Consider the following 16,757-nt stretch of genomic DNA (forward strand, 5'->3'; position numbering starts at 1 on the left):
TCGAGAACTGACCGAGTCACGTGATGCACCGTTTGCGATGTTCCTCGTTGAAAAGGGCTGAGACAGAAGCATCATTGATGCCAGCAGCAAAGAAAAAAGGCGCATCGTTCTGAAACCTACCATAGTATGACTGACAACTCAACGAGAGACATTCAGTTGGGCGTCTAAAACTGAGCTGTAAGAATGACCAACACGTGAAAAGATGACGTATCTTGATTTCAATATTGTCTGATTGGACCGGACAAAATATGGGTCAGTTCCATCTCCCGTCCCATCATGGCCACAATTCCCCGCCTCAAAGACTAGGAAAATGTTACTGTTACCATACTCGGCCAAAGTCAAACCAACGGCGCCCGCGTCGAAGTCAAACTGGAGATTTGGTGGCTTCTCTTTATAGTTGAATTTCTATTGATAACTAGAGTTCATCATCTCTTTGTCGCTTCTTTCTCGAGTACTTTCGCTTGTTCTTCCGCCCCCCTTTCTTGCCTGGGTCTCCTCCCTGCACTGCGGCCCACGCGGGGCCCTTAATTTTTCTTTGCTGGTCAAGCCCGGTTATTGTTGGTGGACGTCCGGCCTGGCCCTGCGACTGTGGACGTGTCCAGCCTCCCAGGGCGAGTCCAGTCGAGTCGGTGAAGCTGGGATCGCTTTCAAGTGCTCCACTCTTGAACACGTCGTTGGCGTTGGTCTCCTTTAGGCGATTTGAAGCTCTCAAAAGGTAAAGAGTTCGCATTAGACGTGAGACGCGAGGTTGGTGCCGCTATCTTTGACGTCCCGTACCTTACCTTGCCGTTGCCCGAGGTGCTACCACCGCAGAAAATCAACATAAACACACCACTTTACATCAGATCTATCCGTATCGACCAACAAATCATGGATCTCGCTGCTATAGACGAGGATACCGCTGCTGTTCTCGCTGCAGCTGCAGCTGAGGCTGACGAGGCGTCTGCAGTCTCGGATCAGCAATTCATCTTCTCGACGCCGGATCGAAAACAACCTCTCTCAAATTCATCATCTACCGCCACTACACCAGCCACCAATTATTTCTCTTACGGAAACCTCAGCAACGGTTATCGCAATGAATTTCGCAACCGATATCACGACGACAATGACTCTGCCCCGGACCAAGACATTCCCGGATTGAGGACGCCTTCATTACTCTCCAGTCCGAGTGTGGCTTCAAGTCTCGGATTCTCCACAGGACGGGTGAGTCCTCACAAGAGGGACATCTCTGGCCACTCAAGACTATCTTCAATAAACGATTCACCAAACAACACTTCTCCCTCTGTTCGTCGGACCCACCGGCCACGAAATAGTCGCGATGTTTTGGCGCAGAGGTTGAGTCAGCTCGCGCATGAGCTTACTTCAGGCGACGATGATTTACTCGACGATAGTGGCGTCGACATTCTCACCGCGCAACTGGATCAGCTGGAGGGCACAAAGATGCTTAAGAAGACCGTCTCATTTTCGTTACCTTCCACACCATCACCGCGGCAGGCTCATCAACGATTGAGTCTGGATATGTGCAGCCCTGGTGAATCCATTTTCAGCACACCAGGTTCCGCGTTCAAGACACGGTTCTCAGATTTGGGAGCATCACTTAGAAGGGATCCTGAGCCAGAACCGGAACCAGAGCCGGAACCTCCGGCCAACATGGGGATGACTGTTGCTCAGGCCAAGAAGGTTATTCAGGAAGTTACTCAGCTCAACGAGGAGATGTCACAATTGGTCACAAATCTCAAGGCTCGACAAGAAGAGTCTGATGTACGTTTTTGTTTTCTCCGTTCGACTATCCATATACTTACATATCCCGCAGCATATCCAAGGTCTGCTCATCGAGCGTGCCGAACGTGCTGCTCAGCGCATTATCTTTCTTCAAAACCGAATAGCTCATCTGCAAGTTTACCTACGACCCTTTTCTCAACACCTTTCTAACAAACAACAGCGAACAAGAATTGCGCGAAAATGACGATGAACTTCAGTATCTCCGCATCTGCCTTAAAGCCGTGGAGATTCAAATGCCAGCACATCCAGACAAGGAACTTCAAAGATGCATATCCTCATTCAAAAAGGATTACCAAGCCCTAAAACGAAAACGTGTCAATCGCTCCAGCATCGCAAGTCTCTCTAGTCTCGGTTCTCCATATCCCGGCTCTCCGGCATGACATCCGGCTCTCTTAGTTTGCGGACAATAAACACCCATGCGCAACACTCACGAATTACGATATTCATCTCTCTCATCATCGCGCCGACTCACGCCTTTACGCTTTATGACGTTTCGCTTCCTCTCATACGAAATCGTTCTTATCGTCACATCCTACAAAGTCACAATTAAAGTAATGGCTTTCACCACAATTACGTACTGCTCATGCAGCACATCGCGCTATCGTTCACATCAGATACCCTTTCCCGAAGCAAGCACTGTTGTGTTTTCTCAAATTTGCATAAAATTGGTGCATTACGGCTTAGCGATCGTTCTTGACATTTGGCAGCAATGCCCTCAAAATATATTAATGGCACGGTGTTGATGGAACTCCATGTCTGGCTTACTTGCATTATTAGTGTCGGGTTTTTACTGTTTAACAACTCATGATATCAGGCATGAAAAGGGTCATAAGTTTACTCTAGAAGATAGGATCAATGACATGGCTGTCTAAGTTAACATAGTAGAAATACCTATTGTAGAAGCATCACGCTATGGACTGATGATAGTGCTCGACTATTGAGACACACTCTCGTTAAGCGGCATCCCATATCAATGGACCATCGCCGCCGGCTCTTGGTCTTTGCATTCCTGTACCCATCAAGGTCAACCGTTGATTATATTCAAGAACACGTACACATAAGAAAGCAGTATCACCGTCCCGCTTCCTCGTAGAGCACAGCACTCCTTTGAGCCGCAACATATATCAGCTCGCACGAGACACAACTTGCCACAAACTATCGATCTTTAGATAACACAAGCAGTCAGACCACGTGGCTGTAAACCGTAGTAGAAAAAATTCTTCTGAAACGATCATCGGAGGGACAGAGCACAAAGTAAACGTGCAACGCGTGGTATTTCCTGACTAGAGCCTCGTTGTTCCACACCAAAAGATCATCGTACACTGTTCAAACCACCCAAAGATGGAGAAAGAATAACTAATTAATATGAAAATGTTGGTCATGCATGTCGTCAATTTGTCATGTGAAGTCGTTAAATCCACCCAGAATTCCAGAGAAATGAAAAAAGGAAAAGGAGAAGATCCAGTCCTTCCGCAGAAAGGGTCCAATGACTTTTTACATACAAAAAACCTCCCAAAATTAGAAAAAGAAAAATAAAATAAAAAAGATATTCATGAAGATTTTTTGCTTTTCAGTAAGTAGTGCGATAGTGTCCACCATCATCTACGACGGCATTTCTCATCGGTCGTTGATTCATCCGTAGATACTCATCGTAAGTTATGCCACTAGGATCCTTACCCGTCTCTTCAAAGATCAAGCTTGATCGACGATCAGCATCTCGACGGGGCAGAATTCGTGGGGTTGCTTCAATCGGAGACTTTGACTTGGGGCTTGAAGAGTATCTATACTCTTTGTCCCGACTGCGTCGGCTGCTGCTGGCGGGATGGCTGTTGCGATGACTGGATGAGGGTATATCGTAGGCATCGACAGTGCTGGAGCTGCTGTCGATGGCAGATGCCGAGTGACGATAACGGTTTGACACAGGACTTCTGGCTCTGTGGCTTGAGCTGGAAGATACAGGGGAGTCCTTTGAGGAACGGATGGTGCTGTCTGAACCGACGCGGGAGACAAAACGGCTGGAGGAGGATAATGGCGATTGTCTGTGGTTATCCTTAGATCCTCGTCGATACTGCTCACGCTCTCGATAGTCATCAGGTCTATACCGTCCCGACTTCTCCTCCTTAATCTTATAAACATCCTCAGAAGAAGTCCGTCTGTAATCAGACTCGTTCTCTTCAGTATGTTTAATCCATCCCGCAATAGCATCAACCACAAGATCATGAGTCTCTCGATGTCGAGTCGCCGGAAGAAGGTGTCGAGAAATCTGCTTCGGTAAACGCTCTGGTTTGTCATCGACAAGAACGCCATCAGCTGTGATGGGAAGATCGGTCATGATGTGGTTAAGACGCTTGGCTTCTTGATCTGGGAATGCACGGAGCTGACATGTCATCCAACGCTCGAAACCAGCGGGCGTGAGGGATGGGATGTGTGGCATGCCTCCAGGGCGTCTTTGGATGAGGTGGTTCTCACATCGGAGGTGTTGATAGAGTGTTTCTAGGTTATCAAGAGCTCCGTGTGGTCGACAGTCAAAGATTTCTGATAGAGTTAGATGAGATTGGTTATACAGTGATCCTATACATACGCTGAAAGGGAAACGTCTCTGTGTCAAGCTTGTATTCGAGATAGAATGCATTGAGCTTTTCTGGAGTAACGACAAGTGAGTTGTGAGGGCTGTATTCAGAGATCTGTGGATGTTAGATCAGTCACTTAAATGCCCCTGTCCTGATGACATACCAAATAGTTGGCGATTCCTCTGAGAACCTGACCAAGTCTCTTAGTCGGCTCGCCTCTATCATCGAAAAGTGTACCCCATTTCAGGTCAACAGCTGATAGTGCTGGACCTTGTTTCATCGGCTCTGGAGGCGGCGCAGGTCGTGATGCTGGCCGTGGTTCAGAGTGTCGACGTTCGGGGCCTTCATTCAAGATGATTGGAGCTTTGGAGAATCGTACACATGGTCGAGGCTTCGGAGCTGGAGGTGAGGATTCTTTGATAGCTGGCTTCGGTGGTGAAGGACGATTGGAAGCACGGGAAGAGCCAGAGTCGGAGATGTAAGATGTGGTAGGGCTACCGAGGGAGCTGCGGCTGGAGGAAGGATTGTTGTGAGACTTGTTCTTGGAATCGAAGGAGGAAGACGCTGATTCATGCTTCTTCGGCTCTTCGCGAACAGACTCTCGGGGAGTTGATTCGTGAGAAGCAGGCTTGGCAGGGTCTGATCTGGGGCTTGGAGGTTCTGAAGATGAAGGTGTATCTGCTGGTGAATGCTCCTCAACCACTGTATACGTAGTGGGTTAGTATCGAGAAGTAAAGGGATACTGGAATGTAAACTTACGCTCAGACTTGACCTTTTCAAAGATCTCGTCAAACCATCTTGTCTTCATCTCATCGATGGTCAACTTCCGCACCAGATCTTCAACTTGTTCTTTCGACATATCTGCACTGAGTCTCTTCTTGAGCTGAGACTGAGAGTCGGTTGAGCCGGAAGCAATAGATTCATCGTCCTTCTCAGTCGTCTTGACATGAGGTATTTGAATACTCTCCGTCTTCCCCTTGTGTAACCCATCAACATGTCCACCATCCATAGCCAAGGCGGCGATCGGAGACGACGATGGTTCAGCAGAAAGCATGGTAACCTAGCACAGCAGCAGTAGAGGACACATAGAATGAGGGAGAGGAATGAAGTCGAGTGACACGAAATATTTGGAATCATAAGCATTAAAAAGTAAAGGCTAATCATGAATATGCATGTGGAAAAAAAGGCAGCGAGAGAGCGGGAGAGAGATAAGAGGGAGCTGACAGGACCAGACTGAGGAGGGACAGTGTCGCGCTTTATACACGGGGATGGATGCAAGACGGATAACAACGTTAGTTTAGTTCTAGTTGATGACTAGACTATCACAGAAACAGAATGACACAAGAAAGAACAAGACAAGGATCATCGTTCTTTGAAGGCTTCTGTGGGAATGGTTACGCAGCAGCCCTGAGTGAGGCCCTCCCCCCAGCAGAGAGTAAGGGTCTCTCACCCGTGGGAAGACAGGATAGGAAACGCAGTAGGAGGATCGCGTTGCGCGGCCGGGCGAGCTGAAGGTGAATGCTACAGATAACTCACGTCTTATTGCTGTATCATGTTGGGTTGGTGGGAGAGGTGCAGGTCCCTAGATCCCTGCATGTTGGCGTCAGGCTTCCAATATGACATACATGCTTCTGTTTTTTTTTACGGCAACTAATACACTCCATGCTATAACAAGAGGCAATTCTAAATATTTATAGTATAAAAATACGAAAAGATCGTACAAACCAAAACCCACCTGTAACTTATAAGTCATAAACATATAATATCAAAACTCCAAGCTTTTCTAAACATGATATAATATGGATCACAACTCACACAGTCTCGGCTACTCCCTCCCCCCGAAACCTTGCTTTTTTTACCCAAAGCTGATTGACTTCACTCACCCAACCCACCACACCAAAGGACCCTTCCTTTAACCACGCTGCCCCCCATCATTGGGCCGCAATGTCCACGAGGGGAATTATTCGCCCCCAGCGAAGCCAATTGCCATGAGGGTCAGTTTATTGGATGGTGTTCCTTTTAGCCGAATGAGTCGAGGATCAGAGCGGGAGGCGAATGGACGATTGGTCTCATTGGGAAAAGCAAGATTCGTGACTGCGGAGGATGACATTATGCTGCATATGATGTGACGGGTAACGGTGAGTGAGGCTCTGACTCGGCAGATGTTTTGGCCAACTGGAGGTTTGTAATTCAAGTATCATCACGATAGACCGATGTTGGGCTGTATTTGTACAATGGGCCGAAAGACCCATGATGATCAAGATCAGGCTGTAGATATTGGTCAACTTATGTACCTCTTGCTTGAGGTGAAAATGCACAAGTTATGGCCAAAGAAACTATCATCATCTTACAGTCAAAACCCAAAGCACGTTACGCAAGTTAGGAACAGGTCTAGTCAGGAACATATTGGCATATTCACCCAAGCCTTTCCCAACAGGCTGAGTCTTATTCTAATAACATCAGGGTTCGTCAGCAGCCTAGCAATATGAGTGGTAGCCCTCAAAGTACTTTGAAATGGTTTGATTTGAGCCTAGTAAGGATATACAGGAGTAACGACGGTTCTTCAAAGCGCCAAAACAGTATTGGTGAAACCCCAGAACAGCAAAAACAACAAATATGCTAGACGACGTCCTATCAGACGCCAACGCCTACGCCCACAGTAAGATATGCTCTCACCCATAGCCATTGCACTGTTTCCATTCCCTCTCCCCAAACATTTACGCCTTGTACAAGATATCTAAGAAACCACTCGCCAGATCAACAACAACACTCTTGTTGGGCAGTGAGCCAGCAACACCGTACAGGGCTGAGGAATCACCCATAGCCTTACCATGGGCGCCCTTGCCTTCGACAAGACGAACACGCTCCTTCTCACGCTCCTCTTCAACAACAGCCTCGAGATCAGCGATGAGGTTCTCCCATACCTTTGAGATGGGCAGGGTAACGGCAACGTGGATAGCAGGAGGGTTCTGAAGAGAGTTGAGGTGCCATCCCTTAGCACCCATAGCGTCGGCAATATCGTAGATGTTCAGGTTGCGGGATGTGAAGGCAACGACCGAAACAAGAGGTCTGCCAATAATCTCAAGCTCGCCGCTCAGTGGCGAGGACTGAATGGCCTCGGTGATCTTCTTGGTAGCTCCCACGATCTTGGTGCAAGCGTCGATGTATCCGGCCTCACCCATGGTCATCAAACTAGCCCAGCAACCAGCAATGAGAGCACCCGGTCGAGAACCAGCCATACCGGGAGAAGCGTAGACACCACCAGACCAATCGGGAGAGACAAAGTACTGGTACTTTCGAAGCTCGGCGGTGCGGTACAGGACAGTCGAGTTACCCTTGGGAGCAAAACCGTACTTGTGAGTATCGCAGCTGATACTGGTAACACCCTTAAGTCGGAAATCGAAGAGCTGAGATTCGAAACCGGCGCGCTCGAGGAAAGGAACCAAGAAGGAACCGAGACAGCAGTCAACGTGGAGCCAGAGCTTCTTTCGTTGAGCAAGCTTGGACAGAGCAACAATGTCGTCCATAATACCGTGAGGAAAGTTGGGCGCAGAGCCGACAAGCATAACAGTGTTGGGGTTGATCAGACGCGAAACAGCCTTAACGTCGACCTGGTAGTCAGGGGCAGGGCAAGAGACGAGGTGAACCTTGAACTTGAAGTACTGAGCAGCCTTGTGGAAGGCAGTGTGGGCAGTCTCGGGAAGAATCCTATTGTTGATGGTCAGTCTCATTGGTCAATGGCAAGCTTGCAGCTTGACTTACATCTCAGGCTCTGTAATTCCACGCTCATTGTAAGCTCGTTGACGAGCAGCCAGGCAGGCAGAAAGAATACTATCGGTTCCTCCGCTAGTACAAGCACCAGCAGCACCAGGAGGAGCATGAAAGATGCTCAAGACCATGCTCACAACCTCGGCCTCCATCTTGCGAACACCAGGGAAGACATCAGGATGGATAGGATTGGCAACAGTGAACTTGCCAAAAGCCTCGGTCTGGAGCTGCATCAGCTCCTCCTCTCCGTGATAGACAGCGCCAGAGACATATCCATCCTCCCAGCGGGTATGATCCATGTTGGCAAGGTTCTCAAGCTCGGCGCGAACGCTGTCGATAGGGAGGCCATCTTTTGGTAAGGAGAGGTAGCGAATCTGGTCCTTGGGAACTAGCTTGTCGGATAGCTTGACTAGAGATTCCTGTACCTGCTGCTGAACCTTGTTTCGCACGCCTGGAGCTCGGAGGAAATAACCGTAAAGGATGCGACGAATGTTGACGTAGAGTTCGACAACGGAGCCGATGATTCCGCGACCTCGGAGCTGCCAGAATGCGCGACGACCCCATCGCCAGACAAAGAGGAATAAGAGAACATTGCGTAATCTAAAGCGTAAGGAGACATGATTAGTATTAGATATATCAATTGATAGGCCGTGGTGGGCTTGTGGGGTTGTATAGAAGTGGTATCGTGACTTACAGATCGAGGTTCAGTAACGGCCAAGAAACGTTGTGTCTTCCACGAGCAACACTCTCAATACCACCACGTAAGTTCAGGGGAAGACGGGACAGGGTCCCAATGTGAGCTGGAGAAGTCATGATTAGAGCTCAAAGCAAGAGATCTGAAACGATAAAGAATGACGAAGAATCCGGGGAAACTTTGGAGAAGAATTGGCCGTGTTATAAACACGAGCTCGAAGAAGGAGCTTGACGTCGTTTATCTCCAAACCAATATCGCGGGGCATAGCCAGTACTTGGATATTTTTTAGCGCCATCCCAGCACCCGTCACATGCTTGGCGGGAACCCTTGCCGTTAGCGTCTAGCCCCTAAATTTATAGCGCTTGAACCCTTCCAACGCGTCTGACTCTCCACTGAAACGGATCGTGGGCCGGAGGATCCCTGTCGACGCCGTAATTGTACATGAGCGGTCGCAGTTTGAAGCGATTGTCTTGTTGAGAAAGTCAATTGTTTGTGATCAACTACCTTTTTTGGGCTATAACCCCGCTGCGAGATACGACTCCTCGACTTTGGAGATTTCGCATTCGGTCGGCGGAACGGAGTATTTGGCCTGAATCGTGGGGCGAGGGTTTCATCGAGAGCTTTGATACTCGAGATACAAAGTCTATTCGGGATCCGATCCTCGATACTGCACGGATATTCACGTCTAGCTCGGATAACAGATGAAAGAGCTTCAACTACCGGTGGACAATACCGGGATCCTATGGTTATCATCAAGTCAAGTGACTAATGAAACAAAGCAGACTTATACTCGCACTCGCACTCGGTACTATTCCCCTCATGAAGCATATCTTCTAAACTGGTTGGGCCATGAACTTTTGAGTGAGGCTGATAAGAACTTACCCTTGTAGATCCTACAGAAGAGGTCCCAGCTTCTTTACGGTGATTCAACTGCGGCACGTTCTAGAATCAGAACATAAACTCTCTAATCCAGCTTGTCGTCATACCATTCGAATTAGACGAGATGAGACCTCATAGATTACTCCCAGGTTCCAATTTTGACCTCGTGAAGCAGCATAAGTTTAGTGCCGTTCATCACATATCTTATCACGGGTTCTCCAGATCGTAATTTGACTTCGAAGGGACACAACTTTGAATTTTATAATGAAATAACAAGATCAAGAATATGCCTTCAAGGCTTAGAGCTCAACGTATTGATATCCATGCAGATAGAACATGTCCAGATTCATATAAGCTAAATTCACCAATAGTCACCAACCAACGCCAAGAAAAAAAAACCTACTGGCTTTTCCATCTCCGATCCTATAAAACCCCTCCAAGTCTATCACAAAACGCCCAATGACTTCGCTCAAATGTCGTGTTCATTATGCTCATTGCAGCTTCTTCACGCTGGCATCGCCAAACTTGTTCTTCAACTGTTGCAGGTAGAAATGCGATTGCTTATCACATGATGTCGGGCCTGTAACTGTGCAGTCGACCAAGAGGGTGACAAAGTCCCCGTCACGGTACGCATTGCCTTCCTTGTTGCGGCCGTATGAGGCAAACGTGCGCTGGGGGATGAGCGCAAGCTTGGAGAGAATGGTAGGGTGCCATTGGACAATATGTTCCTTTACGAGGTTAGGTCGTGTTCTCGACAGACGACTCAGTGTAAAACTTACAAGCGCATGTCGCTCAGCTTTTTGGAAGTTGTAGCTCTGGTACAGAGGGTCCATCCATGTCTCGATAAAGAACTTGGCCCATTCCCCATTCTTGAGGATGTAACTGTTAGTTACCAGCCCTGCTTCGTCTTGGCTGATGACAAGGCCTGCATCTTCACCCTTCAGGTGGGAAAATGTCTTAATGATGCTGTCCGGTGGCACTATAGACCAGTCCTTAATCATTAGGCTTTCTAGTTTCGCCGGATTCATCACCTGCTCCTCTAACTTCTTGTCGAGCTCCATAATGTAAGCGTTCTGGTCGAGAAACCAGACATATGTGGTATCGGGGTATTTCGACAGCGCATGGCGCATCGCGATAATCTTGGCCCATGATCGCGGGGATTTGCCAGTATCGTAGTCAGTCGCTTGTACAATCATGGCTTCATATCCTACAGTATGTCAGCCTCAGCTATAAACAAGCCATCTCCACATCTGCCTTACCGTGCCTTGACGCATATTGCTCTCGGTTGTGTCGAATCGATTCTAAATAGGTGTCGCTGTACTGCGTATTGTCCAAGACCGTCACAACGACAACCGGTGGATTGCCTGACGGGACATGCTCGCGGTACGGCGTTCCGCCTTTTAGTCCAAAGAGGAAAAATATAAATCCAATAGCTCCGAGAAGAAGTAAAAGCGCTGTTCTTTTGCGAATTCGGCGCAGAATTGGCGGTATTTGCGACGAGCGCTGCTTGAAAGGTGGTGGGTTGGAGTTCTTGCGAGAGGGGTATGCGAAGTGCATCTTGGGCGATTGTTCGGTCGAACCACCTCAAATAGAGTATGTTATAAGTCGCGAATGAGGTTAGAATAGCCTCCTTGACTTAGAAGCAGTCAGAGCGACACCGTAGGCGTTTGTAGATCGTCCGTTTCGCGAAGGGAGATCAGGTTCTTGTGTAACTGCGAGAGCGGGTACTCGTTTATACCGGATTCGAAAAAGGAACCGTGATCGCAGCAAGGATTCAAGGAGCGAGCAAGGGCGAAAAATCTGGTCCGCAGCAAATGGAGGAGCTAATCAGGAAGTCATGGTTGGCGCACTTGATTGATGATAGATGGCTTTTTGGAGCGGCCGAATTCATGAGGCCCTGGCCCACATGCTGGGCTACCCTACCCGTATTTCAACGGCAGGGGTCCATTCAGAACACCAAATTCCAACGTCATCTCGGTGTCGGGGGCATAAAAGTCCGACTTAAACATGATGAGGTCAGGAAACATGCGTCGAGAATACGATGAATTCGTATCGAGGTATGACCTAAATATAAGCTGCCATATGTCTGATCAGACCATTCTTTTAGCTGCAGTGTAGGAGCCAATGATTATTTATTGATTGCTGATTGTTATCACGAGATATTGGAAAGCATATATGCATTCCATGAGCAAGTGAAAGCGGAATCGACACTAACAAGAGAAAACTTAGCATGGTGATGAGAGAGGTAAGAATTGATTATAACGACCACAGTAGAGGTCTCGTTTATTCATGATACATAATAATACAGGCATGTATCAACCAACATTCGGCAACCTGCTCACTGCTTCTGTACGAGGGTAGTGTACCCAGCAGATGCCTCACACCGTTACGAACGCCCGAAAGCATCACGATGCGTGAATGGAGACTGATAATCTCATGCTGACCAGCGAGCGAAGAGCCAAAACGGTTCTCACCCAAGGCGCAGCAGAGCGTAAATCTTTGCACACAGACTAGTTGACTTGACAGGGAAGAGCAAGATCTAGGCAACTTAAGAGTGTGCAGATACATGCACGATGTAAAAGCATTGGGGGCATGGGACAAAAGACTGCTTCAGAACAAAAGCTTCTTAGCTTCATTGACCTTTCTTCCTTGATTCGGTCCATCGCCGATATCTTCATCTTCGTCATCGTCTTCGCCGACATCAACAACCCTGTCGCTCACGTTTTTGAGCACGCGAGCACTCAGCTTCTGAACAAATTTCCAGATGCCCACAAGGAAAGTGAATGCACCAATGAGTACAAAAATGAGGTTGATGTTCTCGACACGGTTTCGGCCAGTGCCTCCTCTCCTACCACCGCCACCTGCCACGCCGCTGCTTCGGATCTGCCACCAACTGAATGGAGACACAGTAAGCATCGTCTTGAATAGTCCGACAATTCCCAGAGAGAAGAAGCCCTTGACGAAGTGCTCGAACCAAGAGGTTGGTACTTGTGGTGGAGGTTGTCTCAAGGCTTCGATATCTGTGACCACGCTTGTGACAGTTTCGCCGATTGTTCCAATTGGGTCGGACCAAAGATCAAAGAGGGGATCTGCAATAAATCCGAGGACAAAAATGCTCAGTATACAGAACCAGAGGGTCAAAGCAACCTGCGCCCACTTGCTGCTCAAAACGGAGCCCCAGTGTAGTCGAGAAATGCGATACGTAAACTTGCAAGTCGGGCACTGCCAGTAGTTCCTTGCTTCCATGGGGTTTGCGAGTCTCCAGGCGCTGAGACATCCTTCATGAACATATTTCTGCGAACCCTTACACTTGCATGGTGATAGCAATCTTCCCAGTTCGGGATCGTCGGAGACGTATGTAGGTCGAGATGAACCTGTAGGAATGCCAAACGTTGTTGACTGTTCAGGAAACCTGGGCTCTTCAGTGTCGAGACATATACGACATGTGCGCGGGCCGTAGCGCCTCTGTCTCGGCCCGCTTCGAGACTCCTGGTTAGAGGTAGTATCGGGCTTTGGAGGAGATGCCCATCGCGTTGTGGGCTCTGGTGTCGCTGCACGTGGCTCTGGTTCAGACTGTCGAGCAGAAGTATCCCCAACCGAGGACCAATCCCAAGTAGGGCGCGTCTCCATGATGAATTACGTGAACCTGTGGAAGTAAAGAGAAGTAAGGGCAACAACAGTAGGTGATAGAATCACAGTAGTAATGTGCTAAAGTCGTGGGCCGTCGAGGCGTTTCAGGCGCAACCTACATGTTTTTGCGAAGCTCAAATGTCAAGGAGAGCAGTAGGAGAGCGGGGGAAACACCTGGCCGCCCGCCAAGATTGTAACGAGGAGATAAGTCACCTCAGGTATGGAGAGGCCAGCTCAGCCTCTTTTTCTTGTGAGAGAAGATGGAGGAAGGAAGCCGAAATAGCCGATACCAAGCTCGCACGAAGAAAGCTGCTTTGTGTGTGGAGTCTCTGGAACTTGGCGCGGTTCGGGAAAAGTATGATCCCGGGAATATCGAGATGAGGATCCAATCTTGGCAGCAGGTTTAATGGCAAGGAATTGATGGGAGAGTTACAGGAGTTTAAGTCAAAGTTCGAAAAGTTCCTCCTTATAGATATTTTCTTCATTGAAAGTTTAATAAGTGACCTTCTGAATGGCAGGATACGAAGTGTAAGATACCGTACGTAGACTCTGGTTAGTCGGCGCTCGGATAATCTGTTGCCCCGCATTCAGAGCTCCCAGCGGTTGAGCTCGACGCGCAGCTGGGCCTGCCTAGAGGCTACAGCTGCTTTGGCCAAACACCAAAGCTCCAGTTGCAGCCTTGCTTGATATCTCCTCGTCAACCCCACGAATTGATAACCGCCCGTAATCCAACACTCACTTCTTCCATACCGATTCTATCAAAGCAGGACCTTGAGCGATGGCGGACCGATACTCCTTCTCTCTCACAACCTTCTCCCCCAGGTATGTTTTGGTGACGACACTGTTGATGTGCGAGCATCATCACTGACAGAGATATAGTGGAAAGCTGGTGCAGATTGGTACGTAATTACTGCCGCATAGCATCGATATGGTTTGCATATCGAAGTTTCATGATCAAATCAAGCTTTGGAACTAACTTGACGAAATAGAGTATGCCCTCAATGCTGTAAACCAGGGTATTACTGCCCTTGGCATCAAAGGTTCGCGCTACCTCCAGCACCTTGAAGGAGCTACTACTAACCTGCACAAGCCACCAACGGTATCGTTCTTGCCACCGAGAAGAAGTCATCATCCCCTCTGGCCGACCAGAGCTCCCTCTCCAAGATCAGCGACATCACCCCCAACATCGGCATGGTGTACTCCGGCATGGGCCCTGACTATCGAGTATTGGTGGACCGAGCACGCAAGGTCTCACATACCGGCTACAAGCGCATCTACAACGAGTACCCCCCTACTAGAATATTGGTGCAGGATGTCGCCCGAGTGATGCAGGAGGCCACGCAATCCGCCGGTGTTCGACCTTACGGTGTGAGTCTGCTGGTTGCTGGTTGGGATGAGGGCATCGAGCCTGAGGAGGAAAACAAGACCACCGAGGAGAGCGAGGAGAAGAAGGTTAACCGAAAGACTGGCGGTATTCACAAGGGCGGCCCTATGCTGTACCAGGTCGATCCCTCTGGCAGTTACTACCCATGGAAGGCTACAGCCATTGGCAAGAGTGCGACAAAGGCCAAGACATTCTTGGAAAAGCGATACTCGGAGGAGCTCGAGCTTGAGGATGCTATCCACATTGCGCTGTTGACCCTGAAGGACAACATCGAGGGTGAGATGAACGGTGACAGCATCGAAATTGGTAAGTTTTCAGAAAGAGCCGAGAGTGGGAGTCTTGCTAACACATTGCAGGTATTGTTGGTGCTCCCGCAGACCATCTTCTGGGTCTTGAGGGTGTTGACGGGGCTGTTGGACCCCGTTTCAGAAAGCTGACCCCTCAAGAGATTGAGGATTACCTGACGAGTCTATGATTGCCCTTATGCAAATGATCACAACGAGAAGCATTGTACAATAGAGGGTCATTGGGCTCACTAGAGCTGATTCTGATAGAAGAGCAGCTCATTATGAGCTTTGAGATTGCTTTACCTTTTTTGTGACTATGAATGATGATCTGGGGCCAGCCTCAACGGCAACAATTGCCCAACCCTCAGGGGGCGTAAAATCTACCTTTGACCATGATGAAACTGGATCTTGAGCATCTTTCCCAAGACCAATTTGGCCATTAGTGTTATTCCCTATAACGTAGATGCAGCCATCAGTCGTAAGAGCAATGGCATGTGATTCTCCAATTCCAATATCCTGCACGTCTTTGTCTCCATCAACTTCGAAGTAGTTTGGTAGCTCGCTGATATCTTGAAATACGTTGTGTTGGCTTTGCGAGCCAGGGGCTGCCATGCCCCAGAGATACAATCCGCCACTCTCTGTCAAAGCTGCAGCTGTGTATCCCGCTGCTGCAATCTTCTTGATGGGCTCGCCGAGATCACTCAGATCTTGTATGATTCCGGGTTCGTTGGCAGGGCTAATAACACGATCAGAATGGCCTTTCTGTAGTTGTTCATGAATGCTAACCAGGACTCGTCAACTTCACGGCCAAGGCAGTCTCGGAATCGTGGGTCACCACAGCTTAGGACGGTCTCATCCTCGAGAAAAATAATGAAGCCAGCGTCGTAAGCTGTTATCTGGCGGACAGAAGCCTTGCAAGGCCAGGAATCGGTACTCTTGCTGGCTTTCCATGCTGCCAAGGACGGATACTGAACAATGACTTGATTTGAGGGTGAGCAGTCCGAGTCCTGAACTGCCAAGACCTTCCCATCCCCTGAAATAGCACTTGGAGAGTCGAATAGAAATACTTGGTTATCTTCACGGTGAAGAAGCTGGTCAGGGGAGGATCCAGCGATGGCCCAAGAAGTATCTTGTTGTACTTGAGAGTGTTAGAAAGGGACCCATGTTACAGAACAAAAGACCTACCCGCAGTATAGCTCATTTCGGAAGCAATTAGTCCAACAAACCTGGCCGCCATTACTTTTGTGAAAGTGAATACGTCGTCAGGCTCTTCGTCCGCCGGCGAAGGGTCGAATGTGAGCTGGCTCCACGCATTGAAGCCAGTTGCGTATAGCACCATGGTTTGATCTGAGGAAAGGGTTCGTACCGGGAGACCCATGACTATCTGGGATGTCAGTGTATGTAAAGAATCGCAAAGAAAGTTGAGATGTTGATGGTTCGTGGAAGGGCGTCTCCAGCTTGGCAGTGGTAGGTCGAGGTGAAGTTGTGATGAAAGTCTGTGGCAGCTCCAGATGAATATCGTCACTTGATCACTGGGAGGTCAGCTTATACCGAAATGGATGGAAAACACGGCGAAAAGAAAACGGATTGTCATGAACCCCTAGAAACTGTTGGTCAGCGGAGGATTTCCTATTTTTCTTGACTTTCTTGCAATTACATTGTATTCTCGGTGCCTGTTCAGCGTGGTAGTGAGAATGAACGGTGCTAATCTTACCCCCTGCATCGGCAGACTACAGAGCACTCCAGTGCTAGAACACCCAATT

At 48.6% G+C, this 16,757-nt stretch overlaps 8 protein-coding genes across 11 annotated transcripts; 2 read left to right on the top strand and 6 right to left on the bottom strand.

Moving 5' to 3' along the window:
- Positions 1 to 177: 177 nt before the first annotated feature.
- FOXG_13819 (uncharacterized protein) lies at positions 178 to 2,847 on the top strand. The gene is made up of 3 exons (XM_018393835.1): positions 178 to 1,761; positions 1,814 to 1,893; positions 1,943 to 2,847. Exons 1-3 carry the CDS (start codon positions 871 to 873, stop codon positions 2,160 to 2,162), a joined length of 1,191 nt encoding a protein of 396 aa, XP_018253187.1. The 5' UTR covers positions 178 to 870; the 3' UTR covers positions 2,163 to 2,847.
- FOXG_13818 (uncharacterized protein) lies at positions 416 to 730 on the bottom strand (the record flags this gene model as incomplete). The annotated part of the gene is made up of 1 exon (XM_018393834.1): positions 416 to 730. The coding sequence occupies one exon, from the start codon at positions 728 to 730 to the stop codon at positions 416 to 418; it is 315 nt and encodes a 104-aa protein (XP_018253188.1).
- Positions 2,622 to 5,911, bottom strand: FOXG_13820 (uncharacterized protein). The gene is made up of 4 exons (XM_018393836.1): positions 5,112 to 5,911; positions 4,516 to 5,054; positions 4,364 to 4,466; positions 2,622 to 4,317 (listed from the first exon to the last, which is right to left on the bottom strand). Exons 1-4 carry the CDS (start codon positions 5,404 to 5,406, stop codon positions 3,353 to 3,355), a joined length of 1,902 nt encoding a protein of 633 aa, XP_018253189.1. The 5' UTR covers positions 5,407 to 5,911; the 3' UTR covers positions 2,622 to 3,352.
- Positions 5,912 to 6,747: 836 nt separating this feature from the next.
- Positions 6,748 to 9,118, bottom strand: FOXG_13821 (sphinganine-1-phosphate aldolase). The gene is made up of 3 exons (XM_018393837.1): positions 8,815 to 9,118; positions 8,115 to 8,720; positions 6,748 to 8,060 (listed from the first exon to the last, which is right to left on the bottom strand). The coding sequence occupies exons 1-3, from the start codon at positions 8,931 to 8,933 to the stop codon at positions 7,070 to 7,072; spliced, it is 1,716 nt and encodes a 571-aa protein (XP_018253190.1). The 5' UTR covers positions 8,934 to 9,118; the 3' UTR covers positions 6,748 to 7,069.
- Positions 9,119 to 9,922: 804 nt separating this feature from the next.
- On the bottom strand, positions 9,923 to 11,768 carry FOXG_13822 (uncharacterized protein). 2 transcript variants are annotated; one of them, XM_018393839.1, is made up of 3 exons: positions 10,953 to 11,768; positions 10,473 to 10,900; positions 9,923 to 10,421 (listed from the first exon to the last, which is right to left on the bottom strand). In XM_018393839.1, exons 1-3 carry the CDS (start codon positions 11,248 to 11,250, stop codon positions 10,185 to 10,187), a joined length of 963 nt encoding a protein of 320 aa, XP_018253192.1. In that variant the 5' UTR covers positions 11,251 to 11,768; the 3' UTR covers positions 9,923 to 10,184. The 2 variants fall into 2 exon arrangements, with proteins under 2 accessions (XP_018253192.1, XP_018253191.1); XM_018393838.1 differs by having other exon boundaries at positions 9,982 to 10,900.
- A 149-nt stretch (positions 11,769 to 11,917) lies between these two features.
- FOXG_13823 (uncharacterized protein) lies at positions 11,918 to 13,637 on the bottom strand. Its single transcript, XM_018393840.1, has one exon. It carries the CDS (start codon positions 13,321 to 13,323, stop codon positions 12,304 to 12,306), a length of 1,020 nt encoding a protein of 339 aa, XP_018253193.1. The 5' UTR covers positions 13,324 to 13,637; the 3' UTR covers positions 11,918 to 12,303.
- A 327-nt stretch (positions 13,638 to 13,964) lies between these two features.
- On the top strand, positions 13,965 to 15,778 carry FOXG_13824 (proteasome subunit alpha type-2). Its single transcript, XM_018393841.1, has 5 exons — positions 13,965 to 14,145; positions 14,203 to 14,222; positions 14,313 to 14,363; positions 14,414 to 15,013; positions 15,064 to 15,778. Exons 1-5 carry the CDS (start codon positions 14,102 to 14,104, stop codon positions 15,180 to 15,182), a joined length of 834 nt encoding a protein of 277 aa, XP_018253194.1. The 5' UTR covers positions 13,965 to 14,101; the 3' UTR covers positions 15,183 to 15,778.
- FOXG_13825 (uncharacterized protein) lies at positions 15,226 to 16,704 on the bottom strand. Of its 3 annotated transcripts, none has more exons than XM_018393843.1 (4): positions 16,652 to 16,704; positions 16,180 to 16,594; positions 15,781 to 16,132; positions 15,226 to 15,730 (listed from the first exon to the last, which is right to left on the bottom strand). In XM_018393843.1, exons 2-4 carry the CDS (start codon positions 16,370 to 16,372, stop codon positions 15,274 to 15,276), a joined length of 1,002 nt encoding a protein of 333 aa, XP_018253196.1. In that variant the 5' UTR covers positions 16,373 to 16,594; positions 16,652 to 16,704; the 3' UTR covers positions 15,226 to 15,273. The 3 variants fall into 3 exon arrangements, with proteins under 3 accessions (XP_018253196.1, XP_018253197.1, XP_018253195.1); XM_018393844.1 differs by lacking the exon at positions 16,652 to 16,704 and having other exon boundaries at positions 16,180 to 16,490; positions 16,546 to 16,605; XM_018393842.1 differs by having other exon boundaries at positions 16,180 to 16,661.
- Positions 16,705 to 16,757: the final 53 nt, after the last annotated feature.

The sequence above is a fragment of the Fusarium oxysporum genome, chromosome 10 (assembly GCF_000149955.1).
Source record: "Fusarium oxysporum f. sp. lycopersici 4287 chromosome 10, whole genome shotgun sequence".
NCBI classification, from domain to species: Eukaryota; Fungi; Ascomycota; class Sordariomycetes; order Hypocreales; family Nectriaceae; genus Fusarium; species Fusarium oxysporum.